The 22,993-nt window shown below is 41.9% G+C and overlaps 1 protein-coding gene across 1 annotated transcript in view; it reads right to left on the reverse strand.

Annotated features, from left to right (window-relative positions):
• The window catches only part of LOC5573499 (calcium/calmodulin-dependent 3',5'-cyclic nucleotide phosphodiesterase 1), a 437,832-nt gene that overhangs the window by 170,925 nt on the left and 243,914 nt on the right, over positions 1-22,993 (reverse strand). The window contains 1 exon segment of the mRNA XM_001660854.2: positions 15,934-16,311. Within this exon segment, the coding sequence (XP_001660904.2) occupies positions 15,934-16,311 (378 nt within the window).

Raw genomic sequence — 22,993 nt, forward strand, 5'->3', positions numbered from 1 at the left:
ACCTCAAGAAAGTATGCTCTTTCTCCTGGGTAATCGTTTTGGTAGATAATTTGGTCTTTTTCATAGTTGGATGAAAATTTCTATTATGAAAATATTTTACCTCAAAACTAGAGAAGAGCTATATGCATTCTAAACTCCGTATCATTTATGAAATTTCAGCTTGTCGGAAAATTTTCCACGGAAGAATCTTTGGTTTGATAACCTTCCAATAATCCCTATCATAGTTATCTGCACTGGATCCAAATGATTCCTTCCTTGCATGCCAATAAATGCCTTAACTCGAATAAATCGCACAAACATTCCCATCTGCGAGCAACAAGTGGGTAGTGGAGTGTGCGGTAATGCGGCGAGTAGATTGATGGATGCCTTTAATTAAGAACATTCCTAATGAAGCAATATTTATGCCTCTCAAACATGTGATCGAGGGGTTGGATTCGATCCATTGGGCACGCATGCGGTTGGTTCACCTGGCACCACCCCATCGGAGATGAGATGCCATAAGGATTTGTGGTCCAGTAGATATCTCCGGATACATCAGCTATAAGCGAATCGTTGGGATGAAAGGTATTTGGGTCAGTGTTGCAAAGGATAGATATTTCCGGTTAGCCAATAGTCCGGATACACTTTACTACATCCGATGCGGTTGTAATGTGATTTTGGGTAATGGACGGAACTAATTTGATTAATGTACGATTCTGATGGCTACCGAACGATGTGCAAGCAGTGGATGTGGCCGACCGGATTGTGGATGGCGTACAAGGTGATTATGGTAATGAATCGTTGAGGTGATTGTTTGTTATAGGATAGGTAGAACGGTGATGTGAACGGTTGTAATTGGAGCTATGAGCAACAAGGGTTGCCTGCCGTTCAGTTTTTATGTGTTAATTATGCAACTGAATTCCAGGTGGAATCGGATGTAAGAGCATTGGGCGATTAAGAAAAATATACGCTTATATGAAATTAGGAAACCTTTATAGGAAAATAAAATCGTGTAACATGTAGATCAATTAAATCCTTTCCATATCTAACAAATTTTCAAAAATCACATTCTTCACCTGCAGTTGGGCAATATGCATGTTTTTGAGCACAATATAGTCTCTGCTGCAAGTTGAAAATATTCAGAGTTACCTGCACGAAACCAAGTAGAGTAGATATACGAACAATAGTTATGTACTCTGTGCCGATTTCAATATGACAATGGTTAACACTGTTGAAACTACCCGACCCAGCTAAAGATGAAAGCTATAGGGATAGCTGTTTAGACATTGAAATCTATTCGAAATCACCATCACTCAATTGTAGCTATATGTTGGCGCTGGGTTATCTAGGTTCTTCATGGTAGCGATCAATTCTTCTTCTTCCGTTGGGTGTCAAACGTTTGCGTTCCTTTATAGGATTATTGTGTACAATATACACTGTATCTCTAAGGACATCAACGCAAAGGCAAACAAGAATAAACCTATCATCAGCATCGCCAAACGTCATGTGATGAACTTTCATCGTTCTGAAGAACCGATAATCAATGATTACGATGTTCTCAGAATAAAGGACCTCGTAATAGATCTTGGCTCCATTCATTTAATTTGTTTAGTTAACATCTAAACAGATAACACTGAATCAACAATTTCACGCCACAATACTCGGTTCGTGGCCGCATCTGTCCATCCTCGGTTCTGCCCCACGCTCGCCAAATCGATGCGCACTTGATCCGCCCACCTAGCTCGATGCGCTCCACGCCTTCGTGTACCAACCGGATCCGACGCGAACACCATCTTTGCAGGGTTGCTGTCTGGCATTCTTGCAACATGCCCTGCCCATCGTATCCTTCCAGCTTTAGCCACCTTCTGGATACTGGGTTCGCAGTTGAGTTGAGCGAACTCGTGGTTCAACTATCGCCGCCACATACCGTTTTCCTGCACACATCCAAAGATCGTCCGAAGCACCCGATGTTCGAAGACTCCAAGTGCTTACAAGTCCTCCTCGAGCAGTGTCCACGTTCCATGCCCGTAGAGGACTACCGGCCTTATGAGCGTTTTGTACATGATACATTTGGTGCGGGTGTGAATCTTTTTTGACCGCAGCTTCTTGTGGAGGCCATAGTAGGCCCGACTTCCATTGTATTTCTCCGTATTTCTTGACTAACATTGTTGTCAGCCGTCAACAAGGATCCGAGGTAGTCGAACTTGTCCACCACCTCGAAGGTATCCCCGTCTATCGTAACACTGCTTCTTAGGCGGGCCCTGTCGCGCTCAGTTCCGCCAACCAGCATGTACTTCATTTTCGACGCATTCACCATTAGCCCGACTTTTATTGCTTCGCGTTTTAGGCGGGTAAACGAATCTGCTACCGTTTCAAATTTTCTCCCAATAATATCCATGTCGTCCGCGAAGCAAACAAATTGTCCGGATCTCGTGAAAATCGTGCCTCGACTGTTAAGTCCGGCTCTCCGCATGACACCTTCAAGCGCAATATTGAACAACAGCCACGAAAGTCTGTCACCCTGTCGTAGTCCTCGCCGAGACTCGAACGAACTGGAGTGTTCGTCCGAGATCTTCACGCAGTTTTGCACACCGTCCATCGTTGCTCTGATCAATCTTGGGAGCTTCCCGGGAAAGCTGTTCTCGTCCTTGATTTTCCATAGCTCTACGCGGTCGATACTATCGTATGCCGCCTTGAAATCGATGAACAAATAGTGCGTAGGGACTTGGTACTCACGGCATTTCTGGAGGATTTGCCGCACGGAAAAGATCTGGTTCGTTGTCGATGAAACCTGCTTGATAACTTCCCGCAAACTAGGTGATAGACGACGGAAGAGAATCTGGGATAGCACTTTGTAGGCGGCGTTTAGGATGGTGATTGCAAGATAATTCTCACGCTCCAGTTTGTCGCCTTTTTTGTAGAAAGGGCATATAACGCCTTGGTTCCACTCCTCCGGTAGCTGTTCCGTTTCCCAGATTCTGACTATCAGCCGATGCAGACAAGCGACCATACTGTCCGGGCCCATCTTGATGAGTTTGGCTCCGATACCATCCTTGTCAGCGGCCTTGTTGTTCTTGAGCTGTTGAATGGCATCCTTAACTTCCCCCATCGTGGGAGCTGGTTGTTTTCCACTGTCTGCTGTGCTGATGTAGCCATCGCCTTCACTGTCCTGACATTCTGCCTGTGCTCTCTGCGCCATTCAGGTGTTCGTAGTGCTGCTTCCACCTTTTGATCACCTCGCGTCCGTCCGTCAAGATGCTCCCATCCTTATCCCTGCACATTTCAGCTCGCGGCACGAAGCCTTTGCGGGATGTGTTGAGCTTCCGATAGAGCTTATGCGTTTCTTGAGTACGGTAAAGCAACTCCATCTGTTGGCATTCCACCTCTTCTAGGCGGCGCTTTTTGTTCCGGAATAGGCGGGTCTGCTGTTTCCACTTCAGTCTGTATCGTTCCACGTTTTGTCGCGTACCATGCTGCAGCATTGCAACCCGCGCTGCATTATTCTCCTCTAAAACCTCCTGGCACTCTTCGTCGAACCAATCGTTTCTTGAGCTTCGTTCCACATATCCGAAATTACTTTCGGCAGCGTTGTTAATGGCTGCTTTGACTGTCCTCCAGCAGTCCTCAAGGGGGGCCCTATCGAGCTCGCCCTCATCCAGCAACGCTGCCTCAGGATGCTGCGCGTACGCATTGGCGACATCCGGTTGTTTCAGTCGCGCTAGATTGTACCGAGGTGGGCGTACATTGTTGATGACGGATAGTTTTGGGCGAAGTTTCACCATCACCAGGTAGTGGTCGGAGTCAATGTTAGCGCCACGATAGGTTCTGACATCGGTTATGTCGGAGAAGTGCCGTCCATCGATCAAAAAGTGGTCGATTTGCGATTCTGTTTGCAGTGGTGATCTCCAGGTGTACCGATACGGGAGGCTGTGCTGGAAATAGGTGCTACGAATGGCTATATTCTCAGAGGCGGCAAAATCTATCAGTAGTAAGCCGTTCTCGTTCGTCAGCCGATGGGCGCTGAACTTTCCAATCGTCGGTCTGAATACAGTATAAGCAGGGGAATCAATCAACGAGGCTAGTTCGTCATGTTGCTGAAATTGTACAGCGGTTGAGTGCTCTTGCGAAACGATTGCGACGTTATGGAGAATGTTCGAAGCGGAAGGATCAAAACTGGATGTTCAACCTAAACGAGAGGGAGTTCTACAACCGCATCCGAAATGGCAAGGTCAATCTTGGTGAGGGACTTCCAGAGATTGGCGACGTTACACAATTTTGGGCCAATTTATAGGAGAAACCCACTGAACACAATGGCGATGGGATGTGGTTAGCAGAAGAAGAGAGGTAGTGTAATGGAATTGGAGATATGGCCGTGGTCGTGGTAACCACTCAGGATATACATGAGGCTACCTAGGAATTGGGCTGCACCAGGACCTGATTTTGTGCACAATTTTTGGTATAAAAAACTCAAAACAATCCATGGGCGGATGGCGGAATGCTTTAATACGGTACTAGGAGATCCCACGCAGCTACCGGAATTCCGGGGTGTGACATTTCTTCTGCCAAAGGACCAAAACACAGTGACCCAGCGAAGTACAGACCAAAAACGTGCCTTTCAAGTCTGTATAAAGTGCTATCGTCGGTAATAGCGAGGAGCGTGCAAGCTCATTGCGACGCCAACAACGTGACGTCCGAGTAACAGAGAGGGTGTCGCAGAAACGCGCAAGGCTGCAAAGATCAGGTCATCATAGGGCAAGCTGCCCAAAAGCAAAGGAATCTGAGTGTGATCGATACATCGTACATCGATTACAAAATGGCATACGACTCAGTACCACACTCGTACCTTCTCAAGGTACTGCAGCCGTGTAGTTCCGGCGTATAGAATAGAACTACGGACGACCTGTTCCGGTGGTAAGAGTCCACCAAACGGGGTAACCCCAATTCAAGGTGTGATGCGAAAAACCGTGCTGAGGAATGAATGGTCGAAGGGGTGAAAAAGATGTTCGGCCGTTAACGGAGCCTGTGGGGCACCTGGGCACCCCTCACAGTATTTTGTCCCTTACCGCGTTAATGCAGGGCTCTGGCGTGGTGGACCTCTTTTCCCGTGCTACTCGTGGGATCCAATCATGAATACAAACTTAAACCAAAATCAAAATAATAGTAGTAGTGCAGGTAGTAGCAGTAGTAGGGAAGCGAACCCCTTCGCAAGAAGTGGGTTAGCTAGGTCTCCGTTGAGGAGAGCGGAAGCAGGAGGAGGCAGCAGTGCACGTAGTGCCAGTGCTGGAAACCATATTTCATCCCCGGCTAACGCATCGGGTGAGGTTATGGATGGAGCGTGGTTGATGAGGGCCATCAATAAAAGTAGAGATGGGCTCTCTGCGATGGAAGTGGCTGCACAGCAGCTCGACTGGTACCAAAAGTACCTTCAGCCGAAACGGAGCGGAGTCGATTATCGACGTTACTTTTTGTAGTCCTGGCCTAACGAGTAGTTCGAACTGGAGGGTAGACAATGCCTACACTCACAGCGACCACCTGGCGGTTCGCTACAGTATCGACTACAACAACAGCAGGCAGCGCGTAGAGGAAGCGGCTAGGTCACGGCCAAGCCCTCGTAGGTGGAAGACATCGTACTTCAATGACGAAGTACTTAGGGAGGCGCTCCGTCGTGAGCGTAACCTACTCGGCCTAAGCGGGGACGAACTGGTAGCGGTGCTTTCGCGTGCGTGCGATGCGACCATGCCTAGGAAAGTCCACCCTAGAAATGGGAGACCACCGACGTACTGGTGGACTCAAGCAATTGCGAACCTGCGCCGTGCCTGCCTACGGGCCAGGAGGCGGATGCAGCGAGCACGTACCGAGCAGGAGCGTGAAGAACGACGGGCGGTGTTCACCGCTGCCAAAGTCGCGCTGAAGTCCGAGATAAGGGCAAGCAAAAAGGCCTGCTTTGAGAGACTCTGTCAGAGTGCCAACGTGAACCCGTGGGGTGATGCCTACAGGATCGTTATGGCGAAGACAAGAGGTGCAATTGCTCCTACGGAGCAATCTCCACAGATGCTGGAGGGGATCATCGAGGGGCTCTTTCCGCGCCACAACCCTAGCCCATGGCCTCCTTTTGTAGGACAGCCGGGGATTGGGGCTGGCGATGAGGATAGAGTAACCGATGAGGAACTTGTAGGGATTGCAAAATCCCTAAGCATGGGGAAGGCACCAGGTCCGGACGGAGTTCCAAACCTGGCCCTCAAAGTCGCAATCTTGGAGGCTCCCGGTATGTTCAGATCTGCTATGCAGATATGCCTGGACGAGGGAGTATTTCCAGATGCGTGGAAGAGGCAGAGCCTGGTACTATTGCCAAAGGCGGGGAAACCACCTGGTGACCCGTCGGCGTATAGACCAATATGCTTGATTGACACGGCGGGGAAGGTGCTCGAGAAGATCATCCTCAACAGACTGTTGAGGTACACTGAGAGTGTAAATGGTCTCTCAAGCAACCAGTTCGGCTTCCGGAAAGGGAAGTCCACCGTAGACGCTATTCTGACGGTTAAGAAAACCGCTGAGATAGCACTCCAGCGTAAGAGGAGGGGGATTCGCTACTGCGCAGTAGTGACTCTGGATGTAAGGAACGCATTTAATAGTGCCAGTTGGGCGGCTATTGCCGATGCGCTCCTGCGTCTGGGGATACCCGAGTACCTGTACAAGATTCTCGGAAGTTACTTCCAGAATCGGGTATTAGTCTATGACACAGAGGTGGGTCGGAAGTGCTTTCACATAACCTCAGGAGTCCCGCAAGGTTCCATCCTGGGCCCGGTGTTATGGAATGTCATGTACGACGAGGTGTTGAGATTAAAATTCCCGGCGGGTGTGGTCATCGTTGGCTTTGCCGACGATATTACGCTGGAGGTCTACGGTGAATCGATCGAAGAAGTGGAATTGACTGCAGCCCACTCGATCGCAATTGTGGAGGAGTGGATGAGCTCCAGGAAACTGGAATTGGCTCACCACAAAACTGAGGCGGTTGTTGTCAACAACCGAAAGTCGGTGCAGCAAGCGGTGATCAGTGTAGGCGACTGCACGATCACTTCGAAGCGCTCCGTCAAACACTTGGGGGTGATGATCGACGATAAGCTTACCTTCGGTAGCCACGTCGATTATGCCTGCAAGAGAGCCTCCACAGCTATTGTGGCACTGTCCCGGATGATGTCCAATAGCTCTGCGGTGTACGCCAGCAAGCGAAAGCTTCTGGCCAGTGTCGCCTCGTCCATACTGAGGTATGGTGGCCCGGCTTGGGGCACGGCCTTAAGTACCAAGAGCTACCGTAGCAAGCTAGAGAGTACTTATAGGCTAATGTGCCTGAGGGTTGCGAGCGCGTACCGTACCGTGTCACACGATGCACTCTGCGTCATCACCGGTATGGTGCCTATTGGTATCCTTATCATGGAAGACATAGAGTGCTTCGAAATGCGCGGCACAAGAGGCATACGCAGGACTGCCAGACTGGCCTCCATGGTCAAATGGCAGCGTGCGTGGGACAGTTCCACCAAGGGAGTGTGGACTCACAGGTTGATTCCGAGGTTAGATATCTGGGTCAATAGGCGCCATGGGGAACTAACATTCCACCTGACACACGTCCTTTCGGGCCATGGTTGCTTTAGACAGTATCTACACCGTTTCGGTCATGCGGGTTCTCCCGAATGTCCAGTTTGTGCAGGTTTAGAGGAAACGGCGGAACACGTTTTGTTCGTGTGCCCGCGTTTCCGCACAATGCGTGACCGCATGTTAGCCACATGCGGTCGGGACACGACTCCGGACAATTTGGTCCAGAGGATGTGTGAAGACGAGTTTGGCTGGAATGCCGTTTCATCGGCTATCACCCACATCGTCTCGGAACTGCAAAGGAGGTGGCGAGTGGACTCGAGGAGTGGCTAGTGCAGACGCTAAACAACAGGTGGTCCAAGGGTTCGCAGTCGGCCACGTAGGTCATACCGGTGCCCTACGGTCGAAATCGACCCTTACAGCGATTAAGTGGCCGCGGGGAGAACATCCTGGTAGCGCTGCTGTCGTGGCGCCGGCCTACTGGGTGGATACGAGCCTCTGGTTGTTCGGGGCAGGTGGAGGCCCCTTCGTCAGCAATCCCAGCTGGTGCTAGCTGATAGGGCCTGAGCCTTCAGTAGGTCAAATTGCGAAGCCCGCAGTATCAGTTCTTGATACCTGCGGTGCAGCTGGGCGCGGGCGTAGTGGTCGACCCTGCCCGCTTTCAGCGGACAACGGGAGGTGAGGACCACTTGGGAAGCTGGCAAAGCGCCAGCATGCTACCTTGGTGGACCCCCATAAGCGTGTCATCGATGTTCGTTGCTGCATGGCTACGCAGCTAACCTGGAGGATGCGATGTGCAATAGCCCCTCTCCGAAGCAATGCCTTCTTGGTGGTCCCGGAGAGACGAAGGGTTTGGCGGCAATGGAAATGGTTTAGTGGGTCGGGGGTGTAGTCCTGTTTACTGCTTGCATGTAGTAAATGGTCCCTAACCCCACACGGCGTCTGTTGAGCAGATTATCCCCCCATTGGTATGGAAAAGAAAAAAAAAAAAAAAAAAAAAAAAAAAAAAAAAAAAAAGGTACTGCAGTTGTATAATGTAGACGGGAACGTCATCAGGTTGATGCAACACGCGATGGGGATGTGGCGCACATCCCTACACATATCCGACGGTACAGCTCTGTTACGATTCAGGACTCTCAGCATCAGGAGGGGGATTTTTCAAGGCTATACCTTTAGTCCGCTGTGGTTTTGCCTGGCCATGAACCTCCTCAGCAAAGCACTCAAACAATGCAACTATGGTACCAACTGAGAAGTGGGAAAAGGAGCACAAAAGTTACCCACACCTTCTATATGGACGACCTGAAGCTATTGGTGGAATCAGTGCAGAGGCTGCATCAGCTGTTACAGCTAGCTACGACATTCAGTAACAACATCTGGATGAAGTTTGGTGTTTATATATTTATTTGATTAATTCATCTGACAGTTGTCTACATGAATATACTTAATAGTTATTGTAGCATCCTTGAGTTAGTCACCCTCCTTTTAAAGCATCCAGAAGTCTCCCCAAAGTCAAATAGCTCTTCAACTAAAGAAAAGGTTCGCAAACATGCGGTCAGTGGTTCGTAACAGCCATAAGAAGTGCGGTGAAAAATCTTGTTGTCAACATAGTTGAAGACCTCAATTACCTGCCCATTGTACGGAAGTTGACACGAGTTAGAAGCGCAGGTGCATCAATCTCTCCATTCAGCAGTTTAGCAACGAAAATAGATTGCTGGATACTTCGCCGTCGCTGCAGTGAATCAAGTCCTAGAAGCCGGCATCGCGCATTATACGGTGGTAGGTTTTGTGGGTCTCGCCAAGGCAGACTTCGTAGCGCAATACGAATGAATCAGCGCTGAATACGCTCGATTCTGATATTCCATGACAGATGATAGGGAATCCATATAATCGAAGCATTTTCGAGTATTGGACGTACTACTGCACAGTTGAGAGTTTTGAGGCAGTGCGGGTCAGTGAACTCACGGGAAACTTTCGTGACAAAGCCAATTTGATGAGATGCTTTTGAGATCATGCTGGAAATATGTTGATTGAAGCTGAGTTTAGCATCCAGGGTGATACCTAAATTGACAAATACCTGTCAATTCATCTACGTCGGGGTCAAGTTATGGAAGCCAACTGTTTCCGTGTCAACGAGCAGGAGGAGATTCGGAATATGGTTGAAGGCGAAACGTATAAATACCTCGGATTCCTGCAACTTAGAGCTATTTGCCACACGATGATCAAAAAGGAGCTGTAGGAGCTCGTGTCAACTGTGTTTTGAAGAGCTTTCTGTCTGCCGGCAACAAGGTGAAGACGGTCAACACGTTTGCTGTGCCCCTGTTGACGTATAGTTTCGGGATGGTAAATTGGACCAAGGCTGACTTGGAGGCGATAGAACGAGCAGTACGAGTGGCGTTCACTAAGCACGGAATGCGTCACCTAAAATCGCCAATTAAGAGAGTCACCCTGCCACGTGCAGCATGAGGAAGAGGTGTCACCGATATCCAAGCACTATGTGTCTCCATCAGATCCAGCAGCTGCGGTCATATTTCGTAAAAAGCCAGAACCGCCACGAAATTTACCGCACTGTATGCGAAGCTGATCTGGCGCAACAGGATTACCAGCCGAACTGCGACATCAAAACCGTCGATGAGATGATCGCAACTGGAAACAGAAGGAGTTGCATAGAACGCACCCGCATCAACTGGAGCTCGAACACATCGATAAGGTGGCGTCAAACACGGCTGGAGCGGGTGATCTTTTCTCAGAAACAGAAGGTTTCATGGTAGCCATCCAGGACCGGGTAATTGCGACGAAAAACTATCGGCAGTACATATTACACGAAGATGACATCTAGACGTGGAGGATAAGTAAAACCGACAAATGACTGCCCGGGGTAGGTGAAAGTTTCTAGCAATTTTTGCTGAGAAGTGCTCATAATAATAATAATTCCTATCAAGTTACTGGCAGAACACGTTCAACTGTTCTTCCAAAATTTCTTTTAAAAAAATACTAAAAAAATATCTGATTGATTTTTTTAGAGAATCATATTATTGTTGTCCGTGGGATGTCGTCCTAGGAGTCTTCCAAGAAATTCACCAGAGCATCATCAATTATATTACGGAGATTTTGTTTTTCTTAAAACATTTGCAATTCATTCTTGAATTTTCCAAAAACATTCTCCAGAAATTCCACCAGGTATCTTTCAGGTTCTAGAAATCCATAAATTCTTCCACAAAAATAATATCTGAACATCTATCCACTCTTCATTTTTTATGCAAAAGCTACTCCAGGAGAACCTCAATGTGTTTTAAGGATTATTTTAAAAATTACTCTACGAATCACTCCTTATCCAATTTATATCAGATTTCTAGAGTAAAATTTTCAAAACTTGTCAACGAAGTTTTTGACGATATATTTCACAGAAAAACATAAGAAATTCAATCACTTAAGGAGTTACTACAAAGAACCTTGTTTTTTTCTTCCTCTTTTATAATGGACGACTGATTGGCGTTGAAACGGATGGAATTTTTACTGAAGGTATTTTATCTCACATTCCTTAAAATGTTTTGCATGTATTCCGAAGCTTCATGATACTATGACGAACAGATTGACGTAGACAATATTTCTCCTGATTGCAGAATTTCCAACAAACTCTTTTTTAGGGACATGTTTTAATTATTGTGGTAGAACTGTGGAAGTTTCACGTCATTTTTTTTTTTGGTGTTTTTTTAAGAACATTGCCAAAGATGTCTTCTAGTAAAATTCGTAAATAACATTTCACTGAAAATGCATCTTGGGGAAAATTTTTTCATTACTTTGAAAATTTATTATAGAACTCCTGATGAACTTTCAAGAACTCTGCGTATGAGAATTCTGCAATTCATCCAAACTGCTAGCGTTTCCCTACTCCTTTCCTTTTAGTTTTTTAAAGTGTTGCTCTTTGAAGCGAAGCAAGTTCAAGCAAGTGCCATGCAAAGGTAAATGAAACAACAAAATGTTGGATCAGGTAAAAACAAGAGATGGACAACGGGATGACAAAAGATAAAACTGCGGAACACGTTTTTGTCTATAGTATCAAAATACCGCTATTTACCAGGGTTAGGGTTGCTGAATTCATTGTTGTTTTCAAAAATATCATAGCACGTTTAGTTTTAGAGATATTAGCAGTTGAAAATGCAAAATTTTACTATTTCAGCCAATTTGCATGCAAGTTGCCAGCTTGTATGGCAATTAATTTGCCTTATTTGCCACAGAATTCAAACTTCTATACACATAAAGTTTAATAATTATTACATTAAATTTGTTAATAATTATTAACAAACTTCATAATTATTTCGATGCTCAAAAATTATATTTTGGTGTATTTTGCCATATAGAAGAAACGAAGAATTTTGTATAGAGACTGCAAGTATGTGGAAAAAATCGATTTAATCTGAATTTTATCAAGCAATTTCAACCAATTTCTATCTGAAATGAAAGTTTAAGTTCTATTCTGCATGATTAGAACACAAAGAAGTTTGATACATCATACTTTTAATTTCATGTAAACATCAATTTAACCAGTGTTTTATACAACTTTGGCGACCTGTAGCCAAAAATTGTGATGTGCAGTGACATTTCTGAGAACGGCATCAGATTCAGCGACCCAGAAACTTTTAGAAACACATAATTTAATCCTTGAGACAAGGAATAATGTCATTTTTGTTACGGTGTGTAAGTAACTATAAACTCTCCGATAAATTAAAAAACGTACGTTCCATCTTTAAAAATAATAATAGAAATCTAGTAGAATTTCTTCCATGACTTCTGCCAGAAAGCCTCTATGAATTCCGCCTTAAAATTGCACAAAAAATCAATCCCTGGATGCATTCTACCAATAATTAATAATATATTTTCTAAAGGTATATTTTAAGAAACTTCCTTACAAATTTCATTATGAATATACTAATAAAGACAATTTACACCGCCTTCAGCCAAAGGCTGCACAGACTGAACAATCACGAACATTAGACAACGGACAACACAGAACACCCAGTGATGAATTTTTCGTTGACGAAAAGTTTCCACCGACTGGAGCGGGAATCGAACCCACGCTACGTGGCACAAAACGCCTAAACGACTAACGCCGCTAACCGCACGGTCACGAAGCCAACAATGAACCCCTTTACCATTTCTTAGTTATTCTATTAAATGTTTCTCCATAGATTTCTTCACCGCTATGCTTATTTTGAAAGCAAAAATTCTCCAGTTTTTTTTTCAATAAATTTTCATGGTAGATTCGAAGGCAAGAGACATTTCAATATTACTTTCGTAGATAATTCTCATATAATCAGGGGCTTCGAAGCAGTTTTTACAGAAAAAAAACACGCTATCTGTAACTTTTTTTTTGAAAATAATGTTTGAAGGACTTTTGATGAACTTTGCGAAAGCATCTGTGATATTTTTTTGGGAAAATATTTGAAGTAATTTCAAGTAGAAATTTCAGCGAAATATTGGTTATTCTTCATTAGGATATCACGTTGAATGTATGAACAAATTTCACGGATTCACATTATTATTTGACTGATTTCCAAGAGATTTGAAACAAAAAGTCTGAAGTCACCTTACGATATTACTTGAAGATAAGAGTAATGTAAATTTATTCAGAAGTATTTTCTTTACCTTAGAGTCATGTAATTTTTTTTACTTTTATATTTATCATTATATAAAATTCTATGCCCCCCAGTTTCTACGCCATTGCTTTTCAGAGCAGAACATAAAGTTGTGTAAACATTACAGAATTTTGTTCAATTATTCCGCAAGTAAAAGTGAGATTTTGCTCCTAGGAGATCAGCTATCAGAATTACTTATAAAAAAGCAGATTTTTTTCCTTGAGTGCTTTTCCTGTCAGCTCTGAAATCAAACTTGTGATAACAAACACACAAAACTATAGTGGTGCTGTCTATGATTTTCGAAGCGAACCTTTTGATTATTTTTCATTGAAAACCATCCACGATAAAAAAAAATCTTTTCCATCACTCGTCGTGTTGAGATTTTTTATATCCAGGACTTCCTTTGAAATGGATTGTGTCCGAAACCACTGGTCGTGATGAAGAAAAAGTAAAAGTGGAGTCTGTTCGATTGAATAAATGTTCAAAGCTTTCGTTTATCTCAGATAAGCATCCAATACGAGTAATAGATCAGAGCGGATTTTTCTATATTGGTGTACATTGCCAGTTCCTTTCCGATCGAAATTTTAAACTCTGATGAATGATGATAATGAGATAAATTAGATAGACGATCGCCTCATGCGCACTAGGATAATTGACTGTATGACGCATATATATTCATATAACACTAATTATAATCTTCATTATCGTATGAAATACTTACTAAATTCTTCTTGTCAGCTCCAAAGATCACATTTGCGTCTTCCATTTTTCATCAATCACTAAATTTTCACTTGTCATTTGAAAAATAAGTGTTTTTAACGCTTGATAACGCGTAGGGATCATACAAAATGATTAATTTTGAATGCTCTAGGAACTTAAAAGTCCGTAATATGAATCAAAACGGTACTTTTGTTCCGCTTTTATTCCACTGCGTTCGGATCAGTCTACTCAGCATGATATTGCTGAGATCTTTGGGCCACTTTGTACCATTTTGACTCGTATTCAGAACACTTTAGGCTTACAGTGACTTCAAATTCATCTGAAAGGATTGAAACAGTTTTTAAGAGCTTTAAAAACCTAACAGAGGTCATGAAATCAATAGATCTTTTTATTCTCCTCTTGGAAATTTTTGAATGACAGGATATTGTTGTTTTTTACTTCTATCGATTTGTGCGCGTTTTTCTGGGCAGTGTTGAAGCCTACGCATTCATGCTTTTGTTTTTTTGTCATCAGAGCGTTTTTTTTCATGAAAGCAAAAGTGACATTTTTCTCGCGTCTCCAGAGTGATTTATTTCTCAGTTAGTCTGTATGCGTTAAGAGAAGCTGAAAGTGGATTGCGGCTGCTCAGTCAAGGAAGACGGATCAATTGGTGAGCTCGGAATATTTCCTATGGGTAGAATATGTATGACTACACATTTAATCGTTACAACGGGGGGACATGAATATGATTTTTCAACAAACTATGAATGGTTTGTTCCCGTTAGTGAATTATTGAAGTTATTTTTTCGACACATCCCTTTCCCCTTACCTTTATTTTTGTAAGTAAAAAGAAACTTTGAATGTTTTGACATTGTAAGTGTAGGCATAAGTGTGTGCTGTATTGGTCCAGTCAATCGAGTTTTTTTCTTTTCATATAAGTAAAATATGATAACAGATGCTTTTGTCCTAATATGTGTAGGAATGTTAAGTTTAGCTATTTGTTCAACAAACTTTGAACGATTCGTTAGTTCAAGTGTCGATATTATTTTCTTCTACTTGAACATTTTTCATATCAATTGAACACATTATATTTAAAAGCATGTTTATATCTTACAAAAAATGGGTTACTATGGTCTAATCGCTTATCAAAATTAATTTGACAAACACCCCTCCCAACAACCTTTGTGGCATTAGAATGATAGAGGCACTGCATACTGAAGAAGATTATGGCCAATACCTGCCGAATTTCTTGTTGATTCTTTGTGCATCTTCGCTGACTTCGGTCAATCACGGAGTAGCAACCATTGATATGAGTAGTCAGTCTAAACTAAGCTAAGCGGATGGGGGTCGGGACTGACCGAAAAGAAAATTACTATTTGTATATTGAATCAGTATTACTGATCTCAAAATAAAAAAAATCATGATAACTCCCAAAGCATAAAATAGGTTATAAGACATTCAAATTGAATTGAAATTGACTGCCATTTCCTGAAAATTTGATGACATATTTCAGGATAATATTTGAACCAAATTGCCATACAAAATATGAGTGTTCTCATATTCCAGTTTAAGCGGCTCAAATTCCAAAGGGTGTGTATGAAAACGGTATGTTTGAGCACAATTCATGTATTTTATGGCGCAATGGCTTGGAGAGCCGGACATATTCTTGGCATCTTTGATTCAGGGGGATTTCATTAAAGCTACAGAGCTTACATTTGGCCACAATATGTGTCGTATTAAAGTTTCTGATCATTCGGCGTTTAAAAACCAAAGTGAATCATGGACGTGTCCAAATAGTTCTTTGCCCTATGTGGTTTCTCTAATTGTTCAATTAGTGCTGCCGAAACTATGCCAAATAGCGCAACTGGATGCAATTTTCTACCAAACGTCCGATCTAAAAGCATTTTGAAAGTTGCCTACTCTTGCCTAAATAGATAAACTAAATCGACCGCATGCCAGGCCATTTCGCAAATAGCATCTACTTTTGAACTTCCCGAAGTGCAGTTCAGCAACTAAACTAGGTTACACTTACTTGCAAGTTGTCCATTACGTGAGCTGCAGTCTGCGAAGGATGCTCCCGGAACCGGTGGTGGCGGAGTCTGATGACAGTGATGATGGTGGTGATGGTGATGATGATGATGGTGCGGTAGACAACTGGACGACGCCGCTGAGGACGAAGCTGATGGAGGCCTCGGCTGTTGTTGCAGTTGCTGTAGTTGCTGCTGTAGTGGAGATTGCTCCCCTAGCTGCTGTTGTTGTTGCTGTTGAGATTGTGGCCCGGCTGAGGACGAGCAAGCACCGTAATTTGAGGCGGAACCTTGACACGTGGCGTCGTAGCAGGGCGACTGTTCGCGGGGAGCTACCGCAGCTAGATCATCTTTGGTAAATTTGTTCTCGGGCGAACTTGCCACTGCAAGAAAAGCGGAAAAATAGAAATAAGGAAAAACAAACGATGAAAACAATGCAACGATGCGTGACACTTTTGGGGTGCGGGGTTGGGGATGATTCGAATGATGTGGTCGCTGGATGAGAAAAACGGTTCATTTTCTGTTTTTACTCGTCTGAGACAAGAAGGTGGCGCTTGATGGCGATTAAGTTTAATGGATTGTACTGAGGACAATATTGAGTTTTATTTATAGAAGGAAGTAATTTTAGTTAAGAGCGAGGCAACAATTTCGCTTGACCTTCACCGACTACACTAATAGATTGAAAGACTATTACCCAGATTAACAGCAAGTTTTTGGGAAAAAAATCTTGTTCCTTTGTTGTATTTCCGAATGATTTCTGGAATCCACGGACGTTCTTTCAAAGAATGTAGCAAACAAATCACAAAAAATCTGATTATGAACATTCGACATTTTTGACAATATCATACATAATTTCGATCAACTTACTGAAATCGTTGAGATTGTTCTAGAAAATTAAAAAAAAAACAAGTTGTTTTGTCACATATGTAATTATAACCGCATAACAGCCACATTGAGATTTTACATGAGCCTCGTTTTGTATTAGCAATTAAATTTCTATCAAAATTATTTTCTGACCATTTATTTAATGTGCGATATGACTTGTACACAATTTTAGTGCTCGGAAATTTTTAGAAATTTTAGTTTTCTCTCATACTGCCATGAAATGCACACTTGTCGAATGTTACAAATATGCTGTTATGGGCAGTGATAGTGTAACACAGTTTCTTTTCGTTGTTATCAAAATAAAAATAATGCATCATTTGGTGTTTGTCTATGATGCATTCTGTACTGTAGCTGTATCAGTAAAAATTTACTGAATTTTTACTGAAAGTTTCTTGGCGAATTATTTAAGAAAATCAAAATTCTTAATTTTCTACTACTGAAAGTTGAAAGATTTCTGCGGCGCAGGCAAATTTTTTTAAGGATTTACCCGACGGCCAGTAACTGGCTCTCGTGAAGGCAATAAGCAAGTTACTTCAAATATTTCAAACAGCTTACAGAGATGATGCATGAAGGATAACCTATCTTTTAAATATTATTTGACGAAATCTTCGTGGATTCTGCTGAACAATTGTGGATCTCCGAAGAAATCTTTCAAATATTGAGAAAATCCTCTAGGATGGTTCTCGAAGTAATTACATATCATCGTAGGAAATATTTTCAAAGAATTGCTCTGGTGCTGATGGTAGTTTTAGTTGGAAGCTTTTCTACTACCTCTTTGAAGAAGATGCCCAATATTTTTAAGAATTTGATTCTTGGAAATATGTTTGGCAAAATTCTAACTGGATTCCGAATAATCTTAACAGAATACTTGAATTATCTGCATACAGACACACGTATGCACAGCAAAAATTTGTGAATATTAAGCAGCACGCGTTTCAGGGCACCCCACATATTTTCGTGATTGAGCTTTTTCGTAGTCTATGAATACCATATACTCTTGGAATTCATTGACTTGCTCTAGGATGATACAGAGCGTGACAATATGGTCCACACAGGATCGTCCGGCACGGAATCTCGCTTGCTGCCGACGAAGAGTCGCATCAATCTTCTCCTGCACAGTTCGAATGAAACGTGTAAATTTCTGAGATATATAATGCACATAATTGGAGCGTGGAATACCATGGATATTTACATGATATGTCATGTAAACTTCAATTATATATCATGTAATTCAGCAGGATCCTGAGTGGTTACATGACATATAATACATTTTTACATGATTTCAGACTTAAATTTACATGATGTCAAGTTTACATCGCACAAACGAAGTTTACATGACGTGTAATCTTCATTATTTTTAACTGTGTGGATCCGGTTTAGGGTCACTTTGCATAGAACTTTGAGAACAATACATAGCAACATGATGCCCGCCAATTGTCGCATACAGTGAGATTACCCTTTTTGGATACCTTCACTAACACGCCTTGCATCCTGTCGGCCGGAAAAGTCGTGGTGTCCCAGATATTGCAGAATAGTTGATGCAACCGTTGAGCGGATATTCCAGGGTCTGCTTTGGGCATCTCGGCTGATATGCGATCGACCCCAGGGGCTTTGTTAGATTTCATGCTTTGGATGGCTGTTTCTATCTCCTGCAGTAATGGAGCTTCAGTGTTGACGCGACTAATACGCCGAACCCTAGGTGGATCATGCTGAGATGTTTGTGGCTGGGCTGGTACTTGAAAAAGTTGTTCGAAGTGCTCAAACCAGCGTTTTAGCTGGTCAGTGGAGTCGGTTTACAGCTGCCCAGTCGTGTCTTTCACGGGCATCGTTGTATTCATCTTTGCCTCGCTGGCTTTCTCACCTTCGTCAGCAAGAGAGTCCGCTCACGCTCGTTTGTCCTGTCTACATGAGATCTTAACTTCCCTTTCTAGAGCCGAGTATCGTTAACGGGAAGGTGCCTTGGATCGTATGGGTTTTGCCCGCTCTATCGCGACTTTGGCTTCTCTCGCTCCTCTATTTTCCTCCAGTAGTGAATCAAATTTTCATCACAGGAGACAAACAACAAAGCGAGCTCGCTCGCAACCGTTTATCCCAACTTTTACGGATTAGGATACTTTCAAAAGCAAAACTGACATGACAATCACGGGACGCAACTTTGATGCAACCTTTTCAACACGCGATTAATCAGTTATTTTAAACACAAAACCAAATTTGATTTATGGATGCTGTTCGATAATGTGCCAATGTTTATCAACACAGAGAAAGTTCTCGAAAATTGCAATGCGAAGCCCAGAAAGTCGTTGCGCACGTTATGATAAATCATTGTCTTTTCTACTTAAGTGGTGATAAACTGCTGTTGCAGAATAAAATTGCTGCAACAAGAATAGAACAAGAATAGGAGATAAAAATGTCTTTGTTACTACGTGTTGGGTGACAATTGATTCACTGTCCTCCAGGTTTCATCGGTGATCGACTGTTTTCTCCGAGTGCTTAGCTCACCCAGATTGTCGTAAGTCATCATCTATTTTATTGCACGGAATTGCTAAATTGAATACTTAAAAAGGATTTGATTCTTGTTTTATGATATTTTTTTTACCGAGTAGAGCAAGGCTGTCTGTAAAACTCAGTGTTCATGCATGATATTCTAGGCGAACAGAGCGAAAATCTACCCTAGTGAGTATATTACAAATCTTACCAGTAAAAAAGCCGATAGCACGAATAAATGATTGTTTTAGAGATCTACTTCAGCAATGGATGAAATGTTGATTATTTTCTATGATACTTATCGCGACCAAAAGGACTGTAACACTCATGACGTAATTTTTGTTTATTCAACTGTCTAATTATCTACCAAAGTCAACTACTAAGCAGGTTTATTGATATGAGGCAGCATCTACTAAGCAAATATTTCTTTTTGTTGGGTTGATAGAGCATATGATAACATACTGCGTTTGAAATTGTTTTGCCGCACAAGTTTCTAGTCCGCTCACTCACCTTTCATTGAATTTTATACAAGATCACAACTCACTAAGTACACCTTAGGAGCCGTCCATAAACCACATGACCATTTTTTCTGACTTTTCAATATATTAATGAGAGTATGTTGTGAAAAAATGAAGCAATTTGTTGCAGCAGTCTTTGAGTAATGAGCATTTAGGTTTCTGGTACCACGCCGGCCAAATAAAGATCTTGAAGACATAAAAAAACATCATTCGTGATTTTCAGATATCTCCATGAATACTTAACCGATTTGTATGTTTTTATCAGAGCAGCTCCTTATTACCTGGCATTGTGTAGCCCTCATTTCATTTTTTTGATAAATCAACCAAAACCAAAATGACCGCCAAAGATATTTTATCTTGAGAATGTCGATCGCCCAAGAAATATCGGAATATCTTCAAAACCAGATCATCAATCATTAATATCGACACGGATTCTTAAACTAGAAGAGTTTTTTTTTTGAGAACTTGTCATAAAATTGTGCAAAAATGTTGCTATTGCGATTTGGATATTGTTTTGCGCTAAAAATGAAGCTGCTGGTAGTGGGATTAATGAAAATAAATTACTCAACCAAAGGGGTGCTATAAATGACGTAGCATTTCAGGGAGAAGGGAAAGTTTACGATTTTGTGATGATCTACTTTATTAGTATGGGAAAATAAGCTACGATGAGGGGAAGGGGGTAAAAAATTGGCCAAAAAAATCTACGTCATTTATGGACGCTGCATTACATGATATAATTCATTACGGGAGGCGGTCAAAAAAAAAGTCATTATTGGTGGATCTTAGGGGCAATTAAAAAATAGAATATATTGCAGTAGTAGATGCTAAAGTTTTTTCTTGTCTCTGAATCAAAGGGGCGAACATTTTTCGATATAATATTACTTCATCAGGTGGGCGAAAAAATGGTTATATTACTTGAAACACAGGGACGTCATATTCATTGCATGATAGAACTTAATAAGGAGAAATAACCTGAAAATTTGACATAATTTCTGAACCATAGAAACGCAATTTACATGGCATAATAGTAGTATTATGCAATGTAAATGTAAATAAGCAAATGATCGGAAAAATACAAATTTTCTTGAATTTTCTGGGCACTTGTTTAATAACATGAACTTATTAAACATGTCGACGAAAAGTAGACCATATGAGCGCCATTTTGTACACTGGATTAGACAAATTATAAATACAGAATTTTAAGAGCGCAATGCCCATTATGTTACATGAGTTTAAAAAAAAAAAGCCGTAATTCCTGAATTATAGGGGCGCAGTTCTCTTTTGACAACAGTATTCTGTTGTGCAGTGGATGGAGCAAGTTTTAATTAAAAGAGAATATCCGTTTTTAGAAGTGAGTGAAATAAATCGTTAGAATTCCTTGAAGCTAGGGGCGCATTTTTTCTTCCATGATTTTTTAGAATTAAAAACTGAGCTAAAAGACTGTTATAATTCCTGGACCATGAGGGCGTTATTTTCATTGATTTATCGAACCTCCAGCATGATTTAAAAATCATAAAATTCATTATTCTATAACATTCAATTATGGTGGGTGAGCTTAATAAAATACACGATATTTGAATCAAAGAGGCGCAATTTCTATAAGATAACAGTGATTAGTTATGTAGTGGATGGAATCATAGGAGCGCAGCTTTTATTGGCCGATAGAACACGTAATTGAAAAAATGATAAATCTCTGAACAGTAGGATCATAACTTTCATTACATGTCATTTTTCATTGAGGAGGTAGGCGAGAAATGTTGAGTAATGGATAGAAATAAAAACTAATTTCCATAATCATAAGGATGCGATAACCATTATATGATTTCAATTTTAAAGGGAAATGAGTGGAGGAAATTTATTATACCTGAATCCCGCAATTTAAATAAGACAATTTAACATATTGAGTGGAGATGGACGAACAAATCTCATAATTTATGAACGATAGAGACGAAATTTCAATTTGCATGCTAGTACTCTAGAAGAAGAGGTTGGAGAATGTATGTAGAATTGAAGCGAAATTTAGATGACAGAAACATATTTTCGAGTGGTCAATGAAAAAATGCATTGTTGAAAAATAAAAGGCGCAAATACCATAAGATGGTAATTTTTCATTATTTATGGGCGTAATTTTGATAAGATTACAATGACTTGTTAGATCATTACAATCAAATGGGGGGAGGTGGGTGAAAAAAAAAATTAAATTCTGGATCAGAGGGACGATATTTTCATGATGCAACATTGCAAATGTTCAAGCAAACTGGGAGATAACGTCATAGGATTTCATTTTGGGTGGAGGATTCGAATCCCGCCGGCTAAGGATCTTCTCGGGTGCCCATGGCAGAGAGTATCTTCTTGTTTGCCACACGATACACACATGCCAAATGGTTAATGGGCAAATAAAGCTTTGTTTAAATAACTATGAATGTGTTCATAAGAACACAAAGCTGCGAAGCAAGCTCTGTCTTCGTCGGGATGTAAGGCCAGAAAGAAGCAAGATGTTGTCAGTTGTCAACAAGGACAAGAGTCGAATCACGGTCGATAATTATAATTAAAACATAATTAATTGTCTCGAATGCCATTGATTACTATCTCGAATCATGGCCTACAGGCAGGCACCCACATGGAGATTAATTAGTTGAAATTGAAGAATCACAATCCGAGCAACATCAAATACAGCTACAATACAAAGATTATCTTTGCTCTAGCATATTGTTAGCCTCCCATTTTGAGCAAACACGTGTGGCTTTTTGCTAGAGGTTAGCCACTCTCATCAAATTCAGCTCCTGTTCCGGTTGTGGTGTTCAGTTTCCACTTACAACCTTCCATTTATGTAATTTAATGTCGGTGCAGTTTGTGCTCAGGCATCGAACGATGAACATGCAGGCAAATATTGCTGAGCTTTTGCATGCTTGGTGGAATCAATTATTTCGATTTATAATCGTAAATCCGGTTATTCATCTGAATTATGCGTGAAATGATTTCCTTTTAATATTTGTTCATAAGTATAATTAATTTTATTTTCGGAAGTACTGTCATGGTGGGTGAATTCGAGTTCGGGGTGACATTGATCATTCTTTTGGAGGCATCCCATTGCTGATCGGTTGCCTACTGAAATATGTATACTTTTAAAATGACCCAATGTCACCTCGCACGACAGTGATAATTTTGAATGATGGTA

Source organism: Aedes aegypti, chromosome 2, assembly GCF_002204515.2.
Source record: "Aedes aegypti strain LVP_AGWG chromosome 2, AaegL5.0 Primary Assembly, whole genome shotgun sequence".
In the NCBI taxonomy this organism is placed as follows: Eukaryota; Metazoa; Arthropoda; class Insecta; order Diptera; family Culicidae; genus Aedes; species Aedes aegypti.